The following is an 18,580-nucleotide window of genomic DNA, read 5'->3' on the forward strand; positions in this document are numbered from 1 at the left end:
AAGACAATACATCCATGCTGCAAGACCCAGGCAACTCAGAGCATGCTGGGAAACGCCGGCCTCTCAGCTGATCTAACAGCTGATTGGTTCACAATCGACTCAACATGATAACGTTTTATGTAAACTTTTTATTGATTTGGATTTGGAGGGATTTTAACTGCTATTTGTTTGATTTAAAGGTTTATTCTGTACAGAACACATGTTGTGTGGCTGATAGTGACGTTTAGAAGTCAGAGAAACTCAATCTGTTAAGATTACGGATAATCTACAGTGTGTTGTTAATTAAAATTAGCAACAGATCGCATGTAGAGCATTTTAACAGCTACTCTGTCATAATTAAAACAACTGGAGACTGTGTAGACTGTGCTGATATATGGGTCCGATAACATTTTATTAAATCGGAATCGGACTATATTGTTTCTGTCACTTCCTGTTCAGCCTGAAGGCTGCTGGTATCAGCTGGAAACTGTCCGACTTGACAGCGGATTTTTGTCACCGCCCCCGGCTGCTGCCGCCTGCTCTTGTCCACTTTACAGGCGAGGCGCAGTTCATCTCGAATGAGCCTAAAATTTGGAGCTGTTCGCCAAACGACCGACCAATCAGCGTGGTTTTGAGGCGGGTTTAGGTGTGACGCAACGAGAAGCGACTGGCGGCTTCCACGGATGAGATGAGCGTAGCTATCGCGCAAGTTTTATCCGAATTAGAAAGTATTCCTTCATTGAAAGAGCAAAAAACGGCACTGGAGGCTTTTCTCGGAGGAAAAGATGTTTTTGCTCTTCTCCCGACTGGTTTCGGCAAGAGTTTGATATAGGCCTATCGTTGATCTGATTGGTTGATTTGGCCCGTCTGTCACCAACATGTGGTGATAGACAGATGGTTTATCCAATCAGCTAACCAGTATTTTCGCCCCTTCCCAAAAGTTCTCCAACGGAAAGTTCCCAGATGGATATGCCGAGCAAATGCGAAGCAATCCATCTGGCGGAGTCAGGTTAGCATTTTGCAGCTAAAGAGCCAGATATTCCCCTAGGATTTGACAGAGAGCTAAACAGAGCTGCAAGGATACTGAGTATTGGACTTACATTCATCAGGTGGAAACAAACACGACTTCAAACATATGCCAATGTTGCTTCATCTCTGCTGGATGTGTGAATAGGCAACTGTTTGCGTACAAGTTCATCATAACATTAAACCTGCAATAACCAATTTTTTTTCTTTCCTTTTTTTGGCCACTGGGGGTAAGCAGAAACTCCTGAGGGAACTATGTGGCTCTTTGGCTGGTAAATGCTCCACTATATTCACCAGCTAGTCGGTAACTGGGTCTGTCGGCTGTTTAGTGAAGAGCAGATAGTGTACAGTGGCCCACTGACCTAAAAAAAAAGACCTAAAACCCACTGTGTCACTGAAAACAGCTGCCTACTGCGGTTGTACAAAGCCGAAGGGAGCTGCAGATTATGGTGATATTTCTCTGTAGGTTCATCCCTACGAGTGACTCCGTTCACATTGTCACATTGTTTATATTGCCTTTTGATACATTTATTAGAAACATATCAATAAGGCCTATATCTGCTTTAAAATGTGATCATATGTCAATGTTGTGTTTAATTACCGTTAATGCTGCCCCCATGTCACCAAAACCTTATTATATATATAATATATATAGGCTAATCAAAATCTGATGTCAGTTAAGCCGTTAAAATGACAGGGACAAAGAAATCCAAAAGAAAAAGAGCTGCATTTTCTTGTGACAAAAGCCAAGTAAACATTACAGTAAAATACAGTATGCTTCAACAAATCTGTCTCTGCTCTTAAAAGTGCAGAGCAAGTGAAAATGCAGGTATAAAAGATATTTTTAAAAAGCAGGGATTAAAATTCATCTGTCCCCCAAATATGCCCCTTCAGCAACTATATTGTATCTTTATCTAAATTGCAAAGTTACCTTTGGGCAGCTTTTAATATAATATGACCTGGAAGAGGTTTCCGCTCTGCTTCTTGATAATTCCACACAAATGGATCTATAGAAGAAGACTGCATGTGGCAACCAGGAAATAATAATCCACTAACACCTCAGAGTGTGCCTTCATGTGCTTCACCAGGTTATAAAGCATGTGTCAGCTAATTACAGGAGCAATTATGCCCGTTTCATTCATTGTTTTGTCTGAGAAACTTTTTATGTCTACCTATTACGGCATTACAAAACTGGAATTCATTGCCCACTACAATCAAAGATATACATACATATTCCACCTTCACAAAATACCTTAAAACATGGCAGTCTGATAACTATTACTGTGCACATTAATCTGTCTGATGTGACGTGTGTTTGCTGTGACATCATTGTTGCTGTTGCTCCATCTCTGCTGCCTGCCTCTGTTATGTCTTGTATGTGCTTTCAATGTGGCTTCTTGAGACTCTTCTCCTTGCTCTTGTCTCCTTTGTACTGTATTAACTGCATGGACTGCTTTAATGCCATTGCCACTATCTGTGCTTGTCTGTTTGTGTGCCAGTTTTTTGTATGTTTTAACCCTTTTTGTTTAGGCCTGCTGTTATTATAGATGTAATGTAACTGATTTTAATATGTTAATCATTGTATTTTAGGATGCCTATTGTCAGCTGGCCGGGGACTACAGCTGGAAATTAGCGGTTGAGGCTAAAGCTGCTCCTTTTTACTGTGTATAGTTCATTAAAAGGGACTGTCCACGACATTATAAACTAATAAACTAAACTAAATAAATGGCTATAATAATCCTCGTATTGTAAGAGGGAACCAGGAGCCCTTCAAGGTCCTCTGGGGGCTCCTGGAAACCACTGGGAGTCAGTGATTTGGGAGATTGTTTGTTCCCTGTGATGCCACTAGATGTCACACAACCAAGCACCAGCTGTATCTGCTGTATCTGTCTTTACAAGCGGAGTCTGTCTTCATCTGTTAGAGCTCACAGCCAGTGTCATGGCTAGTAAGCGCCCACTGCTTCTGAATATTGATCGCTCATTGTGATGAATTAGTGCAGATTGATGCCGCGGAGCTTCGAGGAAATAACAGTCATGTGGTGAGATTTGTGCGTCATTGGGGACCCCGGCGGTGGCCGCGATGTGTACTGTTTCTGTTACGTCGTGTCTCAGACCAGAGTGAGGGGGTCAGTAAGTGCACACACCGATCACCGATCAGCGCGTTAATTGAATCCATCAACCGACCAATCCGTCGCGACCGGTGCGCCTCAACCCGGATGACCTCCGGAGTGACGGAGAGAGTGCGGAGGGAGCAGCGCCGGAGGAGATGCGCATATCTGCAGGTACACTAGCGCTGTCGTAAAACGGGAGTCGGGAGCAAGTCAGCAATCATTAAAGCGATGCCAGGCGTAACCAAGTACAATTTAGTGGATGACGCGCACGATTTGAGGATCCCCATGCACAACGACGAGGTGTTTAAGCATGGGGTCTGCTTTGAAGCAAAGGTAAGGACCCTCTGCAACAGATACTTTCTGGGTGGCAGGAATGAGAGCATGTGGTCATCATCACTGTATGTGTCAAACAATGAAATGAGGGCTATTGATGTCACTGCTACTGTAACAACAAGCATATATTTTCATCCATGGCTTTATGTGATGTTGATGGTGTTTATTGGCAATATAACATTTTAGATTTTTGTCCACTTTGCATCACTTTGAAATGTTTGTGATTTTATCATTTTTTACCTTACATGCATGGAGAAGTGTTGCTTTAAATGATGACTTGATGAATGCTGACATCATTTCGGTTATATAATTTTTGACAAACCTTTGATGAGTGCAGAACAATAAGAGTGTTTTTACATTGCTGTCTTTGGTTTCTGGCACCCAACAAAATCAGTGTGTAGTGTAGTGTTATAGGGCTGCAACTAACTCATGGTAATTTCATTATTGATTAATCAAGTAATTGTTTGGTCTATAAAACATCAGAAAACTGATAAATTCCATCACTATTTCCTCTAGACCAAAGTGATCGCATCAAATGTCTTGTTTTCAACAGTCCAAAACCCAATATATTCAATTTACCATTATGCAAGACAAGGGAAAGCAGACAATTTCTTAATTTTGAGAGGCTGGAACCATCAAATATTTGATCCTTTTGATGGAAAACTGGCAAATGATCAAAAAAGTTAATACATTTTTTTGTGGATCTACTGATCCACTAATCATTGCAGCTCTAGCATGTAATGATGTATTCATAGAGGAGGAATACTTCCAAAAATGTATGAAAAGCTGTCAAAACTATAATGGTAATCAACAATCTGCCAGCCCAGGCTTTTCCCCAGGTGGTCAGTGGTATTCATTCCCTCAAACTGTCAATCTTTAAACCTTTTTCTGACATTTTGCAGTACATTGGCAGTTTGGAGGTGGGTCGCCCCGGCAGCCGGATGGAGATAGTCGCAGCTATGAGAAGAATCCGAGTAAGAAACTTAAATGTGTGACTTCACTGAACCAGACTGCTGAACTTGACCCTTGTGACAGCAGTCTAAACATATTAACAATGACCCTGGAATTGATGCTGGTGCATGCACATTAACTCTCTCTCTCTCCTGTGTTTTATGTCTCACCTTGTGCACGGTGCTCAGAGGATCTTTACTCTCCTCATCATCCTGCTTATACATAAATCACTAGTCTGGTAAAACTACACGCTCGGCAGATTCAGTGGTCTGTCAGAAGCAGTTTAAATCACGGCAGGATTCATAGGACAGCACCGATTTTATGGCTGAGGAGAGATACAAGGTGCAGGTTTATAAATGAAACCAACATCTCTCAAGCCACCCTTTAGAACAAAAAAAGGCCACCGGAAACACAGACGATGCCTTGTCATTACACACAGCACTGCAGTGTTACAGAGAAGACAGGGAGGAGAGGCTTTAGCTGCTTGTCAGCTGTTGGATCTAATCTAACAACCAAGTTATTGAGTCAACCAGAGGTCAGCCACATCCTCAGTGACATCCGGACGCACTTAATCCTGATCCCTCATGTACAGTGCAATATAATGGCCATTTGATTGTACTGGCAGAAATTTAGTGATGCTGTATGTTTGAGTTTCCTCCCTTAACATATCATTCACGGATCTCAATGATTTGGGATTTTTACAGTTTTTCTCATAATGCATTATAAAAGAGCCTTTGATACAGCAGATCAGATGAAAACAATATACACACCCAATGTACAAGGTAATCCTATGGCTGCTAAAAACCTTGTTGGCCAAATCTCTGTAATGTACCTTTTTTTATCTGTCCTTAAACAAACCAATTTTATTAAAATGTTGTGTTATGTAGCTCTTATCTAAAAGCAGAGTTTGCAAAATGCTTTTTTGCAAGCCTTCAATGCAAATATAATAAATGGAAGGAGATGAAAAAATAGAAGAAAAGAAAATGCATTAAGAGACAAATAGTATGTGAATATGAATACAATACAACAGCATGATATTAAACGTGGGCGAGATTAAGGTTGATAGCATAAAAGTAAGTCGGTAAAAGAGTCTGTACTCTTTGTGAGCGCTGTAATGGCTCAGTAATTAAGAGTCTCTGCTCCTGCGGGGCACGGACTCTGAATATTCAAAAGCTGACTTGTCCTTAAAACACTCGCAGTGGCTTAGAGATAAGATGAGAGGTGGGTGTACACAACCTGTAGAGCATTGGTTGTGCTTGGGAGTGGTAGCTGAGTGATGTGCATGAAAATTTAGCACGAACACCTCCTGTGTTGCACTTCATCGCCCTCCGACAGCAGTGTGTTTGGAGATGGATGGTCCTTTTGTCCCAGTTTACATGGGGCTGCATGTACACATTGTGGGAGTTGTGTCCTTCACTTGAGCATCTGCAATGGAGGAAACCTCCCACACAACAATAAGACGGATGAACTAGAGAAGAGTGTATGACCAGGAATAAGCGCCCATTGAATCTTCTAATAATGCACTTTTCTCCTGGGTATGACACAGCTCAGACAGGCTTATAGTGCTCCAGATTCAACAGGGCTCAAATCACCATATGACTTGCTATGTAATAATTGTAATAATTATCCCTTTTCTTTACTTCCTGTGAGATTTCTTTTTTGATCTGAAAAGTCAGTATAAGAATGAGAAGACAGTTCCAATCCTGATGAAAATAATCTTCATTTGATCAATTAATCATCTGATGTCGGACATTGTTGTTGTTTCAGAGCAAGGCGCGTTATTTCAGATAAATACTGGTTGTTCTTAGATCTCTGGGCCCTGTTATACGGAGCCTGCAGTGGAGGCAGAGGGTACAGCATCAAGCAGTAATCACGGAGAGGGATGAAAGTGTCCCACAAATGTCGGCCTCCCTCTGGGAAGTCTGCCTTTGAAAGCTTAAACAGCTCCTAGGAATAGAAACTGACAGTGTTTACTCAACCTCACATTTCCCCTAAGAAGAAGATTGTAAAACATTCAGAAATATCCTCCTGTCTGCATGATTCCTTACCTCTATTCCAATATATCATTTATCTTGTGTAAAGAGCTCCATCTCAGCAGGTCCATGTGATATTGAATTCTAGTCACACCTTATAATAATCTATTTGGTTTGAGTTCACTTTTGGATTACTTCTTTTTTGCCAAACTTGAATGTTAATTTAAATATCATTTTCCTTCACAGTATGAATTCAAACTGAAGAATATAAAGAAAAAGAAGGTCAACATTGTCATATCCACTGATTTTGTCAAAGTGATTTTGCTCAAAAGGAGGAAGGTCAGTCCTGTAAAATGTGACTTTATTTGAATTATATCTTTTTGTCTTTTCAGCTCTGTCACTTGTCAACCCATGTGTTTTTGTGTCGTAACAGAGAAAAGGGTGGTCATGGGATGAGAATACGATCTTGGTGACGCAGGATCCCATCTACAGGTAGGCCCTCCTGATGGTATTAAATCAAAGCCAAATAACCAGTCAGCTTGTAACCAACAATATTGACGTTTGTCTTCCTTTTAACAGGATTTTCTATGTCTCACATGATGCCCAAGACTTGAAGATCTTCAGTTATATAGCGAGAGATGGCCAGAGCAACATTTTCCGCTGCAATGTGTTCAAGTCGAAGAGGAAAGTAGGTTTGATTCCCGCTAAACTGAAAATGCTTAACAGACAAGTCTGGTGATATTACATATTTTTCTTATCGTCAACAAATCCAATGAAAATACCAAAACCAACATGGAATTGATGCTACTTATAAGTATATATTAGCCTGATGTATCTTTTTCCTCTGTGCACAGCTATTTTATGAAATTATACTTAAAGGTCCCATATTATGCTAATTCTCAGGATCATACTTTTGAGTATGAACCTCGAAAAAGCCATGTCTGCTCTGATTGGTCAGCCTTTTTTTAGGTCTTCTGCATCTGCTCTCTCTGCACCATCATTGCAGCCGGGGAATGACTGTAACGACACTGTAGCAGCACTTTATACCTATATATAGTAAAGTTGTGACATCACAACTGTACAGAAATCCTGATGGCTCAGTTGAAGGCACAGTTTCTGAATACAGGCTGTGTGCATTTCTCTGTGGATTGAACATTTTATATAGCATGTCGACCTGCTTTATAATAAAAAAAGACATGGAAATCTCACTTTTTACAAAATGGTAACCTTTAAAATATAGTAAGTGAGCTTTAGATGTGCACCTTTTGGACAGGCTAACTGTTTACCACTTTTTCCATTCTTTGTGCTAAGCTAAGCTAACTGGCTGCTGGCGGTAGCTTTATTTTAACCAAACAGACACGAGAGTGGTATCAATCTCAACATCTAACTCACGCCAAGAAATCATAAGCATGTTTCCCAAAATGTCAAACTATTCCTGTAACAATGTACATCTTCAGTAAGAATGAATGTGCTTGGCACTGAGAGCAACAGAACAGGTGGGGAGAGGTTGCAAACTTAGTATTGAGAGACGGACAAACACATTGTTGGTTTTGGTATTATCATGGATTTGTTGAAAATTACAAAAAATCTCCAGATTTATCCTTTCAGGAACCACAGCAAGTCAATAATTGCATTTTGTTTTCCCCTGCATGCTCTGCACATAGCTTCTAATGATGATATTATGCCCGTTGTCTCGTGATGTATTGTCCTGTTGGACCTCACATATGGCCAGTTATTCTGAGAATTGTGCTAAAATGCTTATGAATCTCCACATATCAGCATATCAAGCAGATACATTATTTCCCTCCATGACAAAGACAGAGCATCAGTCAGGTTGATTCCCATCCCTTCACCATGGATACCAAACTGACAGTGACTTAGTGAAGCTGAATACTAATCATCCTGGTGGGGAGAAAGAAAAGAAGACAGGCTTTTTTACTTAGCTGTTTAAAGACATTTTCACCACTGCCGACTGAACACCCACCATGATGTTAGGGATAGGCAAAAAGTGGTGCCTGACTACCTCCCCAGGGCCGCAGAGCCTTATCTGGGTGCTGCAGACTAAGCATGTGTGTTGAGTAGGAGGAGATGGACCAGCTGATAAAAGGAGATTTGAGTTATTTTCATCACGGCATGTTGTTGCCCAGCAGGGCTTAGATGTCAGCTCAGAGTACCAACAGAGCCTTTTTCAAAACAAAGAGGCCCAGAGGACAATTTCAAAACAAAATTCAATTTTGAATTGATGGAGCAAAATGTAATTTCATAAATCATTTTCATCACTTTATCCCTGTGTTATTTTGCAATTTCACTTGATTGAACTGCTTTCTTTTTTTTGCTGCTTTCTCTCATTTTGGTGGCTTCTGTGTAATTTAAAGTAAGGGTACTGTCTCTGATTGTTGACCTGATGATGATGACACACCTGAGCCTCCTGCAATGACAACAAACTTCATCTTCACTCGCTCTGCATTAAAAGTTATGTGACTCTGAAATAGAACAATCCATCACTATGACAGCAGAATGTATGCAGAGCAGATAAACAAGGACAAGTAGCTGATGCTTTGTGCTCATAATATCTTCGACTTTAATTCTTCTTTCTCTCCTCCTGTTTCCCACAGTCTTCATTTTTAACCTCCCATTCTGTCTCCCTATTCCCCATTTTCTTCCTGCGCCTATTTTTCATTTTCTTTCTCTTTGCATGTGCACACACACACGCTCATCCATTCACTTTTCTTCCTGTGCAACTCTTCTGGCATTTCATTTTCGCCCCTACTGTGCCCCTTCATTTTTGCACCCTCCCGTACTGTGCCCCTGATCTCAACACCCCAACACACACTTTTTTTCTGTGTCCTCCTTTGCAGTCTCAGGCCATGAGGATCGTGCGGACAGTGGGTCAGGCATTCGATGTGTGTCACCAGCTGACCCTGCAGCAGAAAAGCGATGATCAGGAGGATGAGGAGGGGAAGGCAGAGGAATCAGAGGCAGTGCCAGGTGACTCACACCTACACACAAACACACACAAAAGTTCATCCACAAATCCCTTCTTCTTCTCCGTCCTGTCTTTGTCTCTCTCCATCCCATTCTCCTTCTGTCTCACACACAAACTCAATGTTCTTTCTTTTCCTCACACAACAACACATAAACTCCCAGGCCTTCTCTTCTCTCCCTCTTGCTTTTTCTCTCTCACAAACAAAACACCTGAGCGCCTGCAGAAACAAGAAACATCTCTCTGAGAAAAGATGTCATTATCCACCACTGCCAATTTCTTTTCAGCCACTTGCCCTGCTGCAGCTGCAGATGAGTTTTGGTAAGTCGGGCAAGCCATTGGTCAAAGACCTTGCTTGTGTGTGGGCTTCTGCCAGCTCTTCGCCTGCGGCTGCTGCTGTCACTGCCTCTAGATATGTTGCAAACTATAAAGCTCAAAGTAAAAACTGCATGCAAGTCCCCCCACCCCTTTATATGTATCTGCTCCCTCTGCAGCAAAGAAGAGGTTTGCATTGTCAGAGGAGACCGAGCTTGAAGCCACTACAGAGGAGAGCATTGAGTGTGTCTCCTCATCAGACCTGGAGAAGAGTAAAAAGGACGAGGCCCTCAGTAACAATGACAAGGTAGAGTACAGAAGTCCTTGATCATTTCGGTGTTGATTACACAAAGCCCTGCTATTTTCTCACACAGGGATTTTTGTACATTGCAGAGATGAAGACAACCCTGCAATGTTTCCACTCAGCTAACATATAGTGCTGCAACTAACACATTTTCATTACCAATTATCATTATCAATCTGCCATTCATTTTCTTAATTAATCTGTTGATTATTTAGTCTAGAAAGTGGAGGAAGATAGTGAAAAATGCTCCTCGCAATTTCCCAAAACTCAACGTAACTTTTTCAAATCACTTGTTTGTGCGACCAACAGTCCCAAAAGCCAAACATCTTCTATTTACTTCCATATAAGACTAATAAAACAGCAAATATTCATATTTGTGTTTAAAATGACTTAAATAGCATTCTACCAATTTTACAAATCAAGTTTAATGTACTCATCATGAGGAGTACTAGTCAGACAAACGCGTTCAAATGCTTTCAAGTTGCATCATGGGAAATGTAGGATCCAGAATTCTTTTTCAGAGTTTGACCCATACTAGGCACTAAAAGTCAGGATATCTGCTGAATCCCTGGAGTCTCCCTTAAATGACTTATCGATTACATTTCTGTCAATCGTCTCATCGATTCATTGACTAACTGTTTCAGCTCTGCTAAAATTAAATTCCTTAAGTAACTTTTAATGCCTGTTAGTCCTGCTCCTGAACTGCTTTCCCCCTTCCACACAGACATGACACAAACAACTTATTAGATCAATCTCTTTTTCCCTGTTGCATTTACATAAATCCTTCTGGGAGGCGCACAGCTCACAGAGAGGGTCATGGGGAAAGTTTGGCCTCATAACGAGCTGTATGAAGATCAGAAAACAAGCATATACTGCTACAGCTCATTTTCCAACCAAGTCTCTGTGGCACTGTCAGCTTAATAGTGTTGTGTTGGCGAGGAGCTAATTGGTTTGAATTAAATGGATATTACATCTAATAACATGGTTACCTGAAAACAAGAAAATTAGCTTTATTATTTCATTATTTGATACAACTTTGCCACAATCAAGCAACAAATGCTTTGTATGTGTCCAGATCTTACATACCAATTTCCCTCTCTCACCAGTGTGTAATCATCCTGACCCAGGTCAAGTGTCCTTCACAGTCGAGCATTATTGACAGGACAGTCTACCATATTGATTTCCCATCTCATATATAACACAGATAAGTCATTTTCTTCACGGTTGCTCTTCTCACAGCAGCACTCTAACATAATGGTGTGAGTCATAATTTCTGTATGGACAGCTGCCCATCCGTTCAATCTATAGGTTTATTTATAGATTCCGCTGATTCAATCCCCATTAAAACACTATCTCCACAACTAGATTAAATGCTATTTTAGACCAGAAATGTCTTTGACATGATTAAAGTAAAATCTACAGTATAACTGATTTGTCATGAACTCAATTTAAAGCTATAATCAATATCTTTGTGTTAGCAATGGCTCAAATGACGACCTATATGTGAAAGGAGTCACTCATTATGACACACCCATAGACCCTCTGCAGTTCCCCTTAGCGCTACGAAGCGGTTTAGCATCTTGACTAGCTGGTGAACATAGTGAAGAATTATGCAGCTAAAGAGCCATATGTTTTTATTGGGAGTAGAGACAAAAACAGAGCTAAAAGGAGTAATAAAAAGTACAGTGGGTAAATATTAGCATGGCTGTACCAAATAGTTTTAAGATTTGAAGCTTTATTCATAACGTTGACTTTTTTAGGGTGATGACGTCATAAAATATGAGGACAGACATTAAAAGCTTAATTCGAAAACCTCATTTGTGTTTACAGCTTGTTTCCACTGCCCCCACTGCCGTCGTGTAGTGGGTTTACATTTTTAACTGATACTTCCAGCAGAAAAAGGATTCAAAGGTCTGAAATATCAGTAAATGTCATGCTTTGTTGTCAACAGGGATGAAAAGTGTACTAGAATACTTTACTTAAGTAAAAGTAACATTCCTTTAAAGAGTCGGTGCAAAAACCAATACTAGGCTTTTTTAAATTGAATAGCCTGACACTTCTCATAGAATCTACAGTAGAATAAAACATCACTAAGACAACAACACAAATGCATAAACACACACACACACTCCATTCCCTAGCAACATTGAAACTATTAGAGTTAGAACTCATACACCGCGTTTGTTGTACTCACCTGTCTGAACGCAAGTCTACTAGTTACTAGTAATAAAGTATTTAAAAGTACAAGCAGCCTACCCAAAAACCAAACAGTTTTGTTAAAGTAATGAGAGTAAATGCAATCCGTTCCTTCCACCCCTGGGTGTCAGCCCCTCAAAATCAAAGACCAAGCTCTTCTTTATACACGCACCTCACAGTCCACCTGTTATTCAAGTGGAAATCTATCACAGAACCAGGCAGCAATACAAAATACTCATTGCATCAACAGCAGCCTTAATAGAGAAACCACAGTGTCTTAATTGATCTTCCTTTGGTGTGAAATACAACTCCCTCTTTATTCATTTTTTATTTATTTATGCCATACATACAGCACAAAGAAAACCATTTGTTGTGCTGTTGTAGGTTATTTTTGGAAGATGTTTAAAATCAAATCAGGAACTGAAGTTGCATTAAATGGTGGAACTAGGCATCACAAAATGTCCTCGGGAGGCCTTGAACATCAAGCAGCAATGATGATATATAGTGGTGGTCCATCTGTGGATTTTTTCTATCTGAATGAAAGGCAACAGTCGTGCTGCTGCCGGTGCAGCGTATCTTTTCTGTCTCTCCCCAAGGAGCTCATACTGGCAGAGAGAGACTGTCAGTTTTTAAACCACGTCTTTAGATGTGTTACTACTCACACACTTTCATATGATGTTTTACTTTCCACTGTTACTCCATTATTTAGGATTATTGTTTTTCCTACCCTATACTTAACTTTTCCCCCCATCTCCTTTACAGCCCATCCACAGCTCTCGCTGTGATGTATTATATTTTGTTAACTTTATTTAAAGTGGTAATATGCATGAGGTTTTCCATTGCACGGTTCAAGGATGACGTAGCAATCAAGTCTGGGACTGTGATGTCTTTTTCCTTGTATTTCTCACAATGAGTTGAATTTCTGCGGGTGGTGCTTATGTTTCTATGTGTTTATGGTGGCTGTGATCACTCCAGCAAAAAAGACATTCCAAGGAATGAAAACATCACAGGTACTTTTCATTAACTTATTAATGCAGTTAGAAGTAGTAGAGCCCAATTTACTGTCATCTCTGTTGTAGGTGTCTGATGACCCATCTCTCCTGCTGGCCTCCCCAATCCTTGGAGCCTCTGTGTCGGGTCAGTCGGCAAAAGAGGCTCCCTGCTCTACAGAGCACCAGGTCCAGCTCCTCCAGAAACAACTGCAGCAGCAGGAACAGCAAGCACTGGCAGCTTCAGAGCAGGTACTGATGGTAATTCTTGTTTCCTGTGGAACCACATCTATGACATATATTTCTTTCTTTTTTTTTGTTCCTGATGAAACTCCTAATGGCAGCTTTGGTCCATATATTGTTTACAGTTTAATGAATTTATTCAAGTGCAACGCCTTTTATCAAAATAAAAAAAATGAAGACTACAACATAAGTTCTAAATATATCTGTATAGAACGTAATGTACACATGGGTGCCTGGATGGCTCAGTTGGTAGAGCAGACGCCCATATGTAGGGGTTTACTTGGGTTTGACCCCAACCTGCGGCCCTTTGCTGCATGTTGTTCCCCCTCTGTCTCCCCTTTCATTTCTTCAGCTGTCCTGTTGATAAAGGCCTAAAAATGCCCAAAAAATCGATCTTATGTACACATAAGCTAGATCAACAAGACTAAAGGGGCTTTCAGACGAGCTTTCAGCAGCTGCCGCCTGGCAATGTTGTTTATTGCCCTGACTAAAAACATAATACTTGTAGACAAGACTAAATTTGAAATTGACTGAATTTTTAGAGCATGTTGGTTTGAGGTATTACCGTAAAATGCACATCAAAATACCCTCATTAATATTATTGGAAAACGTTGTGATGCTTGACACAAAATGTTCAAGCACATAATGGAGCGATGCACTATTTCCATTTTCAATCAGTGGTGTGTTAAATACGACGTGGCGAGGCATTTTGGGTTATTAAATTCTCACCTCTTTAATTCCTTTAAACCACTACATACACTTTTGAAAAGTTTCACATCAAATTAAATATGCATGAGCCGTGGGTTTTAAGGCCTTTAAAGACTTGAAGCTTTAGAGTTTGCAGCTGGCATTAGCCGATCTCATTAACAGGGATTTGATTCATAAAGTTAATTCATAGTGCTGATGTGTGCTGGTTTCAGCCTGTCTCTTCTAATGTGGTCTCTGGAGTAACAAAAATATTTCCTTAAAGTTATTAATGTCTAAAAGTGAAACTTTTGACCCAGCACACTCTAAACTTAGGAGCCACTGTGGAATTGCCTATCAATACCAAAATTGTGTGTGTGTGTGTGTGTGTGTGTGTGTGTGTGTGTGTGTGTGTGTGTGTGTGTGTGTGTGTGTGTGTGTGTGTGTGTGTGTGTGTGTGTGTGTGTGTCGGCCTGTCCAGGTCCATGTACTTCAGGAGCAGCTGTCGGTGGAGGTGTGTGCGCGGACTGAAACCCAGGACAGAGTGCAGAGGCTGCTGCAGCAGAACACTGACCTGCTGCAACACATTTCCCTGCTGGTCAAACAGATCCAGGAACTGGAGCTCAAATCTGCTGGCCACTTAACATCTAGTAAGTGGAAGTCTGCAGTTTTAGCTTTTTTTCCTCTCATTTACATTATATATTTTATTTTGTTTGGTTGCCTCAAATCTTCCTATTCTTCCATTCCAATGTTTTCTTCTCTACGAATTTATGTCATAAAGTCATCCTTTTCTACCTTCCTCTCTTTTCCCTTCATCACTTTCTTTGAGTGTCGCTTTCCTGTCGTTATGGCTCCTTTTCTCATACACTTCTGGCATGCAATTAATTATGCCATGGCAGCCCTCTCAGAGGATTCAGTACTGCTCTCCGCACTCCCCTCCCTGCCTTTAGCCAGTGGCAATATGCTACCGTATAGTAATGAATGATCAAATCCTGTCAGCACAGACATCATCCCTCTCCATATAATCTCATTGGTTTTGCTCAAACCTCTCTTCTCATGTCTTCTATCTCTGTTTACATGTAATAACCACCAATTTTCTCCATGCTTTGTTTCATTTTACACATCATTCTTTTGATATTTTTTTTCATTCCTTAGTGGGATCCCAGGACAGTCTTCTAGAAATCACTTTCCGCGCCAAGCCCCCCAGCTCTTCTTCATCTATGGGTCCTTTTGCAGCTCAATCCCAGGTCCAGATTAGTGACGGTGCCTGGGTCTCCGCCGTCCCCGGGCCCTGCTCTCCAGGCACCGACACCAGCCATCTTGGGCTCAGCGGCAGTGGAGTTCGTCTCGAGTGCTTTCGCTTCACCTCCCGTGGGCCGGACAGCCAGGAGCAGGGCCAGGACACAGGGGAGACTCCCAGTGACGGAGCCCCGGATGAAAGCTCGCTGCTGGGGGAGCAGGTCCTTGGAGCCCTGGAGCTGCTGCGATTTAGGGAGTCGGGGATCGGGTCGGAGTATGAATCAAACACAGATGAGAGCGATGACCGGGACAGCTGGGGGCAGGGGGAGGGAGTGGGGGCTGACGGTGCCGCTCAACTCTTTAACGTGCTGAATGCAGAGAGTCTGTCGGACTGCTTAGGGGATGAGATGGCTGTGTAGTTGTGCTCTTAAAGCTGCTCAAGGCAACATTGCACGTATACACCACCCCAATGAGAAACAGCTGAAATTCAGAATCTGAAGGACTTCATAACAATATAATACATCAGTAAACTGCATTGTCGACAGAGCGTTCACGCTCCACTGTTCTGTTTTGGTTTGCTACTTCCTGTGCACTGAGAAAATGTCCCAATTGTATGAGTGGTGCAAGATTTATTAATAGAAACAGAGATGCAGAAAGTATAATCAATTGATGGATTTGTTCTCAATGTTTAATTCAACTCCATTGCAGCTCCAAAACAAGGTACAACAGGTGTGTTTATAGTTTGGAATTTGGCGTAGTGCAGACTTATTCAAACCTTGGACTGTCATATAGTATAAACACTGTTGTGTTTCAGGCTCCATCTCTGCTGTCTGTGTGCGTGTCAGTTTGATGGTTGCTGTACCTTACATCCTTTTGGTTCCCTGACTCTCTGGACTTGTTACACTGTGGTTGTGTCTGTGTTTATGGAGTTGTGACACATCCGGCGTGGATGTGGTCATTTTCTTTGCTGTTTCCCAGTGAAGATCTGTGGAGAAAAGACCCCTTTGCCAAGTCTGTCTGAATATGCTAACACATTTTTTTGGAGTGTGAAAATTAAAACCTTACTGTGCTTGCTATGACACGAATCTGTAATTACACATGGGTTTAAAAAATGAGCATGTATCTCTCATGGTCTGATTTATTTCACAGTTTTCTATTCATACTAATCTTCATCCTGTTTTATATTATTGAAGAACACTTTCTGATTAGGTGATGCTGTGTCTCAGAGGAAAACATTGCACTGCTACAACCTTGTCTCTGCTGCTTAAAAATGCAACCACAAAGTACTGTGAGTATTATTTGTTAATGCCGTACTGCAGTAACCATAAACTGCTGCGTCACTGTTGTTCCACCATTCAGATGAATTCCTTGGAAAGTCTGGAACTATCATAAATAAAGTTACTAGCACAGCACTCCAATTTAATATTTTTATTGCCACACAACGGACATTTCGGGCAGCACCCTTCCTCAGCGTGTGCATGCAATTACAAAAACCTGAAAACCAAAGACCAAAGTCCTGTACTACCAATTCAGATATGGATGGAGGCATATAAGACTCCTGGACACGTTCCTATTCTTCTGGCTAACTGTCACACTGACTCCACCTCGCTGACTGTGAGCCAGATCTCTGAATCACTGAATTGAGGAAGTGTGAGCTCTTTCCAAAATCGATTAATCTCTTCCTGGCCCTGTCTCTCTCCCTCACCCACCTTCCTCCCCTCTTTTCCTTGAAGCTTGTCACCTCTTCCCCACTATCCAGCACTCACAATCTATCTGCTGTATCCATTATTTCTCTGTAGATCTCTGTCATTTCTCTCCTTGGTGTAGTGAAGTGTACTAAACATTATATACTAAACAAAATGCACTTGTGGAATTACATGCCCTTTCTCAAATGCCATCTGGTGTCATGGTAAATGTTCAGTGTAAGTTACTAATTGCTGAAATACATCAATGGGTGAAATAACCAGAAATGTGTCTCTGACGTAATGATAAGCAGCACCAGTTCCTGGGCTGACCTTTTCAAAATGTTTTCCTCATTAGTATTTATAACTGGTTGAGAAAATGGGATGCGGGAGGTCTTTTGTGAGGAAGATGTCTCTCTCTTATTATTAGAGATACACCAGCTGTGGTCATTAAACAGGGTCATCTCCCATTAGGCTCACTGTGTGTACGGACAGCCACAGCTTGATGTACCACTGCAGATAAGCTGGAAAATATGAAAAATATCAGCCATTACCTGCCCACATCCAGCCACAACACCCTGCAAACTCTACTAGTGCAGCTGCAGCTCACACAGAAAGTGGGCGGCTTCCAGGACGCGGCCTCTAGTTTGGTTTGCTTGATTATAATGAAAAATGGTCTGTAGTGTCATTCTGCTCGCCCCCTCTTGCATTCTGCAGGTAAAATGAATTCAATAAAACATTGTTTCACAGTACATGCAGTGTAAAATGTATCCCTAGGTTTGGTCTTTTTAGCCTAGTCTATATCCACAACGTTCCACTTCCAGGATTGTTCAGGTGCTGCCGGAACAATCCGCTTTCTTTATGTTGGCATTTTAAGCCCCGGTCGATTTATGAGGACCATGGTTAACTGCTCCTCAGATCTCTGCAGGGTAAATCCAGACAGCTAGCTAGACTAGCTGTCCAATCTGAGTTTTCTGTTGCACGACTAAAACAATCTTTAAACGTACACGTTCCACCCATCAAGTTCCTTCTCGAGGCTATTTTGCAAAGGTGCCGTTGTTCTGTGCGGAGCTTAGAGCCGCCCAAGAAGATTGTGATTGGTTTAAAGAAATGCCAATAAACCAGAGCACGTCTTTCTCCCATCCCGGAACGCTGTGTGGACTAGCCAGACCCTCCTCCGCAGCGCTGTGGAGGAAGGTCTGGCAATGTGAGACTATTTTAGCTAGGCTAGCACTGTGGTTCTAGGGATGGCACCATCAGTCAGTCGGTCCACCACTCCAGTCCAGACTGAAATTTCTTAACTACTGTAGGATGGATTGTCATAAAATGTTCACTAATATAGTAAAATATCAAAATATATAAAATAAATTGGCATACAAGTTGTAAGGACATTCATGGTTCCCAGATGATGAATCCTAATGAATGGTGATCCCCATCTTTCCTAACATTTTTGTAAATAACACTTAATTTGCTTTGTTGCAGAGTCAGATGAGAATATCAGTACCACTCTCATGACTTAATGTCTTAAGTCTGTAATTATTATTATAATTAAAGTAGTAATTAGCCAGTTAG

At 41.3% G+C, this 18,580-nt stretch overlaps 1 protein-coding gene across 1 annotated transcript; it reads left to right on the plus strand.

The window, feature by feature from the left end:
* Positions 1 to 3,145: 3,145 nt before the first annotated feature.
* LOC144526461 (carboxyl-terminal PDZ ligand of neuronal nitric oxide synthase protein-like) lies at positions 3,146 to 16,440 on the plus strand. The gene is made up of 10 exons (XM_078263956.1): positions 3,146 to 3,449; positions 4,352 to 4,423; positions 6,620 to 6,712; positions 6,807 to 6,865; positions 6,953 to 7,061; positions 9,232 to 9,361; positions 9,851 to 9,978; positions 13,251 to 13,412; positions 14,569 to 14,737; positions 15,243 to 16,440. Exons 1-10 carry the CDS (start codon positions 3,345 to 3,347, stop codon positions 15,743 to 15,745), a joined length of 1,530 nt encoding a protein of 509 aa, XP_078120082.1. The 5' UTR covers positions 3,146 to 3,344; the 3' UTR covers positions 15,746 to 16,440.
* The last annotated feature ends 2,140 nt before the right edge of the window (positions 16,441 to 18,580 follow it).

This window comes from Sander vitreus, chromosome 12 (genome assembly GCF_031162955.1).
Source record: "Sander vitreus isolate 19-12246 chromosome 12, sanVit1, whole genome shotgun sequence".
In the NCBI taxonomy this organism is placed as follows: Eukaryota; Metazoa; Chordata; class Actinopteri; order Perciformes; family Percidae; genus Sander; species Sander vitreus.